The sequence below is a fragment of the Mastomys coucha genome, unplaced genomic scaffold (assembly GCF_008632895.1).
Source record: "Mastomys coucha isolate ucsf_1 unplaced genomic scaffold, UCSF_Mcou_1 pScaffold15, whole genome shotgun sequence".
NCBI lineage: Eukaryota > Metazoa > Chordata > Mammalia > Rodentia > Muridae > Mastomys > Mastomys coucha.
The window spans coordinates 142,217,815-142,227,639 of NW_022196897.1; the positions used below are offsets into that span (position 1 = coordinate 142,217,815).

The 9,825-nt window shown below is 44.5% G+C and overlaps 1 protein-coding gene and 1 non-coding gene across 3 annotated transcripts in view; one reads left to right on the forward strand and one right to left on the reverse strand.

The window, feature by feature from the left end:
• The window catches only part of Cnbd2 (cyclic nucleotide binding domain containing 2), a 67,895-nt gene that overhangs the window by 9,457 nt on the left and 48,613 nt on the right, over positions 1-9,825 (forward strand). For both annotated transcript variants that reach the window (XM_031372484.1, XM_031372483.1), the window contains exons 2-3: positions 1,726-1,776; positions 9,098-9,235. In XM_031372484.1, the coding sequence (XP_031228344.1) occupies positions 1,726-1,776; positions 9,098-9,235 (189 nt within the window). The remainder of the gene's footprint in view (positions 1-1,725; positions 1,777-9,097; positions 9,236-9,825) is intronic.
• LOC116092664 lies at positions 6,293-6,399 on the reverse strand. Its single transcript, XR_004119402.1, has one exon. It is a non-coding gene; the product is annotated as a U6 spliceosomal RNA (small nuclear RNA).

Consider the following 9,825-nt stretch of genomic DNA (forward strand, 5'->3'; position numbering starts at 1 on the left):
TTTTATAATGTATATAAGCACACTGTAGCTGTCTTCAGACACTCCAGAAGAGGGCATCAGAATACATTGTAGATGGTTGTGAGCCATCATGTAGTTGCTGGGAATTGAACTCAGGACCTCTGGAAGAGCAGTCAGTGCTCTTAATCACTGAACCATCTCTCCAGCCCTTACTTTTAATTTCTAATAACTAATGATATTACGTATATTTCCTTTTACCATTCCCCTCTCTTGTGTAGCAAATGTTTGTTCAAATCCATTATACAGTTTTTACCGCTGTTAGTGGTTTTCTTATTTTTGAGGGCTTTGTTTTATTTTAGTAGTTTCTTTTTAATGTAGTGAGATAATACATAACATAAATATCACCATTTTAGCCATTTACCCAAGCGAGCCTCAAACTTGCCACGCTGGTCTTGAACCTATAATCTTCCTACCCTAGCCTAAGTGCTGGGCTATAGGGACATGACATCATTCTTGGTGCTGTTTTGTTTGTATGTTTGCTTTTGTTTTCTGAGACAGGGTTTCTTAGTGTGGACTTGGCTGTCCCGGATCTCACTCTGTAGGTGAGGCTGGCCTCGAACTTAGAGATCTCCCTGCCTCTGCTTCCTGAGTGCTGGGATTAAAGATATGGGCCACCACTGCTCAGCCTGCATTGTGTTTTGGGTTTCGTTTGTTTGTTTTGTGATAGGTCTTCCCTGTAGCCCAGGCTGGTCTCAAGCTTGATATTCTCCTGTCTCCACCTCCTAATAGACCATTTTGGTCACTGGTCCTTTTGAGAACAAGTCCCATGTCTCCCAGGTTGGCCTCAAACTTGTAGTGGAGAATGACCTCACACTACCAAGCCTAGGGCCTCAGCTCCTGAGTGCCAGGGTCACAGGTGTACACTGGTGGATCCTGGACCTATTATGAAGGGTCCACTTGGGTGGTATCCAGTCGCCCCCCGCCCCCCACTAAGGACAACAGCTGTGATCTAACCATCTCCCAAGCTTCCTTCTTTTTCTCTTCTAAAGCAAACTTAGCCCATTAAACAGTAACTCCCCGTCTTAGGAAGAATTTTATTGCTATAAAGAGACACCACAGACATGGCAGCTCTTATAAAGGAAAACCTTGGGCTGGAGAGATGGCTCAGCGGTTAAGAGCACTGACTGTTCTTCTGAAGGTTCTGCGTTCAAATCCCAACAACCACATGGTGGCTCACAACCATCTGTAATGAGATCTGACGCCCTCTCCTGGTGTGTCTGAAGACAGCTGCAGTGTACTTACATAAAATAAATAAATAAATCTTTGGGGCTGGAGCAAGCGGGGCCAGAGAGAGAAAGAAAGAAACACACTAAATAAATAAATAAATAAATAAATAAATAAATGAAAACCTTTAATTGGGACTGTCCTACAGTTTCAGAGGCCAAGTCCATTATCATCCTTGGGGGAAGAAGCAGGGCGGTACTCGGGCCAACATGGCTCCGGAGAAGGAGCGTTCTACATCTGGATCCACAGGCAGCAAGACGTGAAGTGGCTTGAGCTTTTGAGACCTCAAAGCCCATGCTCTAGTGACACACTTCCTTCCACAAGGCCACCCCTCCTCACAGTGCTCCTCCCTGTGAGCTAAGCGTTCAAACCCAAGCCTGTGGGGACCTATTTAAGCCATCCCATTCCTCATTCATATATTCAGAAATGAATACATAAATACATATGTATATATTTACAGACATTCTGTTCTGGATTTTGCAGATTAACCTATCGTCACAGAAGGTAAAGCGCTGGACAGCAAAAAAGGAAAACGTAAGTGCTTTTTCTCCAAATTGGTTCCCACGCCATCAACCTATTAGCCGTTTTTTACCCTTTGACTGTTGTGGATAAAACTACAGTGGTATTGGTGTTTGAATTTCCATTTTCAGTTGATCTGTGTCCCTGTAGGTGAAATTGCTGGGTTAGATAGTAATTCTGTATTTAACTTTGTGAGAATCAATCATCATTTTTCACAGCGGGTCCATCTCTGTGAGTCTGAGGTCAGCCTGGTCTACAGAGTGAGTTTCTGGGCAGCCAGGGCTACACAGAGAAACCCTGTCTTGAAAAACACAAACAAACAAATCCTCTATGAGGGGTAGGAGAGATGGCTCGATGGTTAAGAGCACCAGCTACTCTTCCAGAGGACCCAGTTTAAGTCCCAACCCCCACGTGGTGTTTAACAACCCCCTGTAAGTCCAGTTCCAGGGGATGTGACACAGTCTTCCAGCCTCCTCTGTGGCCAGACTCACACAGACATATGTAACATATGCAGGCATATGGTGGTTTGAATGAGAATGGTCCCCAGTAGATTCATGTATCTGGATGCCTGGTGGGGCCTTGTTGGAGGAGGCATGCCACTGGAGAGAGGGCTTTCAGGTTTCAAAAGCCCCCGGACAAGCCCAGTGTTGTCCTCTCTGGCTGCTGTCTGAGGATCAGGATGTAGCTCTGAGCTACTTCTCCAGCGTCATGCCTAACTGTGGGCTACCACAGTCCCCACTATGATGATCAGGGACTCACCCTTTGAAGCTGTAAACAAGCCCCTAATTAAGTGTGTTATAAGTGTCCTTGGTCATGGTATCTTTTCATGGCTATGAAGTAGTCACTAAGGCAAGGCAGAACACACATACGTAATTTTAAAAAATTCCCTAGGAGATTTCATTTTCTGCTTTTCCTCCCTCCTTAGTGCTGGAGATGGAACCCTGAAGCCTGTGTATACTAGGCAAGTGTCTCATCACTCGGCTATAATACCCAACCTTGTACATGTACGTGTATACGTGTGTGTGTGTGTGTGTGTGTGTGTGTGTGTGTGTGTGCGCGCACAACGCGCACGCGCGTGCTCCAGTGTGTATGTAGAGAGAGATCCAAGATTAACCTTGGGTGTCATTCCTCAGGATCTATCCATCTGGTTACTGTTGTTGCTGTTGGGTTTTTTTTTCTTCCTTTTCTTTTTCAAGAAAGGGTTTCTCTGTGTAGCCCTGGCTATCCTGGAACTGACTCTGTAGACCAGGCTGACCTCGAACTCAGAAATCCGCCTGCCTCTGCCTCCCAAGTGCTGGGACCAAAGGTGTGGGCCACCACTGTTGTTGTTTTTATTTTATGGGTCTGGGTTTTTCACTTGAGTGTACTTCTGTGTATCATGTAGAGGCCAGAAGAGGGCGTAAGATCTCCTGGAACTGGGTTTATAGATGGTCATCAGCCATCATGTGCGTGCTATATGGGAAAGGAACCCATGTTCTCTGGAAGAGCAGTCAGTGCCCTTAATCACTGAGCTGTCTCTCCAGTCACCCATCTCGTTTCTTGGGACAAGGTCTCATTTGCTTGGAGCTCACTGAACAGGCCAGGCTGCCTGACCTGCAAGCCCCAAGGATCATCGCTCTGTGCCTCAGTCTGCTGTCATGTGCTACCTCACCTTGCTTTTTATGTAGGTGGATCAAGCTCAGGTCTCTGTGCTTGTTGGGCAAGCACTTGACTGAGCTCCCTTAATGAACCCTTGGCTTCACCCCAAATCCCCAAATGCCACATCAAAACAAAACAAAAAAACCCAAAGAATACATATTCCCGTGTCTCCCTCCTCTCTCTCTCTCTCTCCCATAATTGTTGGCTACAGGATTTCCTGGCCCCTTTCATGTTTTTCTTTTGCAGATCTGTTTGGGAGTGGAATCCAGAACCTTCTGTGTATGGGGCAGGCCGCCTACACGCGTGCAACTTCAGAAGCTCCTGTCAGTCTTTCTCAGTTATTTCCAGCTCCAGCTTGTTCTTTGCAGTCTTCTCTTTTGTTGTCAACCAGGCTGGGGTATTTTGTTTCTGAACTCACTTTCGCTTCTCAAAAGCAGGTCTCCCTCCCCAGGTCCTCTCTCTGAGAAAGGGTTTCTCTGTATAATAGCCTTGGTTGTTCTGGAAATCACTTTGTAAACCAGGCTGGTCCTGAACTCAGGGATCCAGCTGCCCTATGAGAGAGTTGCTGGAATCAAAGGCATGTGCCACCACGCCAACTTGATCTTGTTTTAAAATGTGCCAGGCCTTTTGAGGTTTTTTTGGTTGTTCATGATTAGTGTCTGTTTCCTGTTATTTTTCTGTCTCCTATTTTGTGTCTCTCACCTGACATTTATTTTTCTTGTTTCTTGAATCCTGTTTTCTTCTTATTCTGTAATGTTTTATTTTTTTTAACCATAACTGTTCTTTTTTGTATTTCTGTGTATGTGTGCAAGCCCGTGTGAGTATATATGTACCTTGTATGTGCAGAAGCCCACAGAGGCCAGAAGAGGGGTGTGGCATCCCCAGGAACTGGAGTTACAGGTTATGAGCTGCCGTGTGAGCATTGGGAACCAAACCCAGGTCCTCTGCAAAAGCAGCAAGAGCTCTTATGTGCTGAGGCATTGCTCCAGTTGCACTGTAACTCCTGCAGATGAAACAGACTCATAGAAAGGTGTAAACGTAGCACAAAGAAGAGAGTCTGGTATCCCTCCCCTGGTTTTCTCCAATAGTAATATCCTGCATGATATACTCCATTAGCAAACCCAGGAACATGTGTATAAGTCCACAGACCTTATTCTAAGGATTTCTCAGTTTTCCGTGCATTCATATTGGAACATGGTGTGTGTGTGTGTGTGTGTGTGTGTGTGTGTAGTATAAATAAGGTCTACTCTGACTCCTTTAGCTGCCTTCTCAGCAGATGCTCCGCAGGGGGACGCCTCCAGCTCTGCAGTCCATGCCTCTGCTCTGTCTTCGCTACATTCAGTACTCTTTATTTTCTCTAATGGTTGTGGGTTGGCCGCCAACCCACCTAGGAAGAAAGCTCTATCCTGTGATACTTGCAATCCCAGTTTTTCACTGAGGATTTTTTTTTCAAGATTTATTTATTTTATGTATGAGTACACAGTCGCTGTCTTCAGACACACCAGAAGAGGGCGTCGGATTCCATTACAGACGGTTGTGAGCTACCATGTGGTTGCTGGAAATTGAACTCTGGACCTCTGGAAGAGCAGTCAGTGCTCTTACCCGCTGAGCCATCTCTCCAGCCCTTCATTGAGGATCTTGACACAAAAACAAAATGAGGTGATAGTTATTGTCATGGGAATGCCACTCCCTTGAAGAGTTTCGAACTGTAATTGCTGCCTTTTTCTTCTCTGATTTTAGAACACAGAGTCATTTACTTTACCAGCATTCAGCATTTTCTTGCAGTTGATTGAAGGATTCCAATTGTACTGATTTGATGTGACTTCTGGGACAAAGCCATGGTCCACTACATAGTATCTCAGGTCTCAGTAACCCTGGCCTGAATATCCCAATTTGTAGCTGGTGCCTTTTACTTTCCTTGAGACAGTTCAACGACTCTGGCAGTCATTTAGCCACTTTGGCCTCAGTGTCTTTTATAAAGAGGGTTGAAATTAAGGCCCCTCATAGGTTGCAAGCACAATGCCTGTGATAGCTCAGTAACTATTAGATGGATTCTGATATTGTACCTTTGCTTTCTCTCTAGAATTTTTGCTTGTGGAATCAATAGATCCTCAGAATACGGCTTTTCTTGGAAACAGGCTTCCAGCAGCTGTTGGTGGGGTTGAGGAGTAAGAGGCTCCCCACCTAAGGGAGCTGTTTGATTCCACTTTGATCGATAGGGGAAGATTGTCCTCCCCCACGAAAGACAAAAGGCCCAGTTGTGCTATTTGCTAATTTAGGAATCATGGGGAAAAATGGGGTGCGTCATAACTGGCAGGCCCCGATGGCAGAAGTGAGGCAGGCCTCAGGCTGGGGGAGGGGGGTTCCTGAGCAGAAGATTTGAAAGAGAGGCTTCTGAGGGAATGGTGGTCTCTCTGAACCTCTTGGATTTACAGCTTGACACACACACACACAAAAAAAAAGATCCAGAGAGGCTCAGAACTCTTTTTTGTTTTGTTTTGTTTTTGAGACAGGGTTTCTCTGTGTAGCCCTGGCTGTCCTGGAACTCACTCTGTAGACCAGGCTAGCCTTGAACTCAGAGATCTGCCTGCCTCCCGAGTGCTGAGATTAAAGGCATGTACTACCACTGAGATTGTTTTTAACCTCAGAAATTATGGGAAAAAAATTCGAGTAGTTCCATAAAATAAACAAAGAATATAAACAGGTTATTCAAAGGAAAACTTGAATCGCACATGAAATGATTATTTTGGGTAGGAAACCAAGAGCTCAGGCTTCAAACACTGAGACATCTCCAAGCTCCTGTATGTGTTGACTAAATTATTTGAAAGCAAATTGCATAGTTAAAAAAAGAATCCCATTGACATTTTTTGTTTAGATTTATTTTATTTTATTTTTAAATATGGAATGCTTCACAAATTTGAGTGTCATTCTTGCACAGGGACCATGTTAATCTTCTTTGTATTGTTCTAATTTTAGTTTATGGGCTGCCAAAGCAAGCACGATTTTTTTTATTTTTTATCTGCATAAACTAGGACTGGTGGCACACACCTGTAATCCAAGTACTCAGAAGATGGAGATAGGAGGATTGGAAGTTCAAGGTCCAGCCTGGGCTACATGAAACCTTGCTTAGAAAAAAAACATAAAGGAAGAAAATGCTAAATTTACTAAAATCATGTACACTACAGTCTTCTTTTTTTTTAAAGATTTATTTACTTATGTATATGAGTACACTATAACTGTACAGATAGTTGTGAGCCATCATGTAGTTGCTAGGAATTGAACTCAGGACCTCTGCTCACTCCTGCCCAAAGATTTATTTATTGTTATATGTAAGCACACTGTAGCTGTCTTCAGACACCTCATAAGAAGGTATCATATCTCATTACAGATGGTTGTGAGCCATCATGTGGTTGCTGGGATTTGAACTCAGGACTGCTGGAAGAGCAGTCAGTGCTCTTAACTGCTGAGCCATCTCTTCAGCCCTAGTCTTATTTTATTTGTTAAAATATCTTTTTATAGCTGTTGTTACTGTTTTTTGGGGGGGGGGGTTGTTTTTTTGGTTTTGGTTTGGTTTGGTTTGGTTTGGTTTTTGAGATAGGCTAACCTAGAAGTCCCCTGTGTAGTGGAACATGACCTTGAGTTCCTGATCCTCCTGTGTCTACCTTCCAAGTGTGTCTGTGGCAGGGGATGAGTGGGAGTGGAAAGGCGCACCTCAGTGGTTGAGAGTACTGGCTACTCTTCTAGAAGATTCTGAGCACCTACAGGAGAGCTCACGACCATCTGTAATTCCAGTCCCAGGGGAGTCTTATACCATCTTCTGGCTTCTGTAGGCACCAGGCACAAATACAACATTCAGGAAAATCACCCAAATACATAAAATAAATAAAACATTTAAAGTGTGTTGTATAGGCTAGGTGAGGTATTGTGTGCCTTTAATCCTAGTATTTGGGAAGTAGAGTGAGAAGATATCTAAATTTGAGGCCAGACTGATCTACATAGCATGTTCTAGGACAGTTGGGCCTATATAGTGAGATCCACTCCTTAAAAAAAAAGAAAAAAAGTTGGAATGGGTGTATTTGTGTGGGCATGTGTGCAGAGGTCGTAGATCAACCTAAGGTATTGTTCCTGAAGCAGTGTTCACTTGTGTGTGTGTGTGTGTGTGTGTGTGTGTGTGTGTCTGTGTGTGAGACACTGACTTTCACTGACCTGGAAGGTGCCAGGTTGGCTGGCCAGTGAGGCCCAGGATCCACCTGTCTACTATCCTGTCTGCTGGTATTGCCAGCATGTGCCAGCACACCTGGCTTTTTATGGTGCTAGAGGTTCCCTCAGGCTGTGTCTCAGCCTTTACTCAGTGTCTCTCCAGGCCTTCTGTAGTTTGTCATCATGGACTCAAAGTCTCAATAAATGACCCTTGAATTTTTCTCCTGAATTTTAAAATCCTAAACCCCCTATTCCTTTTGTTTTTTTTTTTTCCTCAAGAGCTTGACGTTTGAAGACATGAAAGTCTTACTTGGCTTTTGGATTCTTAAATTCTGGATTTCTCCACTATCCTACACATTTGTTTGGTTAGTCAAAGATGTCTATCCTGACGCCCAAATTCAGTTTGGGATGGATGGCCTGTTTGTCCTCAGTCCAATTCCACATTCCCAGAGAAATGACATTTTAGATTAGATATTAGCTTCCCTTTCTATTGTTGATGTACACTTCACCACAGTTTAACGTTTAGATCACCTACTTATATTTATTTGTGTATTTATGTTCCTAGCCTTGTTGCCCATGTGGAGCTCAGAGGACAAGTCTCCTTTTACCCTGTGGGTCCCGGCTGTTAAATTCAAGTCATTGAGTTTGTCATCAAGTGTCTTTAGTCACTGAGCTGCCATCCTGACAGCCCCAAATCACTATTATTCGATGGCTTTAAGGAATGCAGCTGTGTTAGCTTTCATTGCAGTGGAGGTCTTCTAGGACTCAAATTATGGTGTCAGAAGTTGGGAACAGAGTTCTGGGGTGGAGTCCTTAACCTAGCACACAGAAGCCCATAAATGTCATCAGTAAATGAGCGGACAATCACCACACCAATAGATAAATAAACATTGCAAGCCTGAAGAGACGGTCAGTCAGCCATCTCTGCTTTCCCGGCCATTCACATTTCTTCTGTGACTTTTTCTTCCATGTTCAAAACAGTACTGGATCTTTTATTTTTTAAACTGTTTTCTCTTCACCTCTGCCACAGCACATGCACGTTCTTGCGTGGGCATGCACACTCACACGCATGCAGAGTTACTTGTGTTTTTGTTTTGTTTTGTTTTGTTTTTGGTTTTGTTTTTGTTTTACAAAAGAAAAAAAAAAATCAGTGCACTGGTGAATGTTTAGCAATTGGCTCCCAGTGAGGAGAATGCCCTGAGTGTCATCTGTCCCTAGCCCAGGCTGGCTCAAAGCTGCCAACGAAATTTCAACTGGTTTTTAAATCCCCCAAGAGAGTGACGTTGTAGCTGAGCACTAGAGCTTATGTCTAGCATGCTCAAGGTACTAGGCTCAACCCCTGGAACCCCAAACCAGCACCACAACCTCCACCCCCTAAAACAAGACTCCTGATTGTGTAAGCACTGTTCTAACACACCATTGCATCTCATCCCATCTGGTTCCGCTACCCGGCCTGAGGGCAGATAGCTTCCATTGACCTGCTTCACTCTGTTTCCAGAGACTGTACCAGTTCATCATAGACATCATCATGATGAGTCGAGTGTGCAAGATGTTCCGTCAAGGCCTCAGGGGATTCCGGGAATATCAGATCGTTGAGCCTGTTCACAAGAGGCATCCAATCTTCTCATTCTGGGATGTAAGTCGCCCACCTAAGCAGGGGTGCTGGGATTTAACCGATGCAGCCCATCTCCCAGTCCTCACATTGGGTAGAAGGGGACATCATCAAGCAAGTAGACTGCCTAAGAATGAACCCTGAGTTAGAAGACTTTCACTGCCTGTCCTGGCAGTGCTAGCTGGGGCAGGACAGTAGCAGGGCATACGAATCTAAGTTTAGGGCAGAGTAGGGGAGGAAAGGGGCACTCCTGTCCGGATTCTCCTTCCAGAGTTTGCTGCTGTTCCTCCTCCTCCTCCTCCCCCTCCTCCTCCCCCTCCTCCTCAAGGAAGCAGCTGGGTCAGAAGTGTTTTGCTTACAAGTGTCTGTCCATGGGGACCAAAACACTAGCCGTGAGGTAGGCACGGTCCACTTTCCAACTGTAATCACAACAGCTTGAAGGAGTCGGGGCCACAACAGACTCAGGATTTTTTCTGAGTGTTTTAAGCTGTGTGCACTCTCTATTTTCTTTTCTATCTTCACCAAAAGAAAGGGGACATTTTCAGGGCTCTGTCTGCTGTGAGGACCCCATTTTCAAGATAAAGAAGGTCCTAGCTTAAAAATATCTTTTTTTT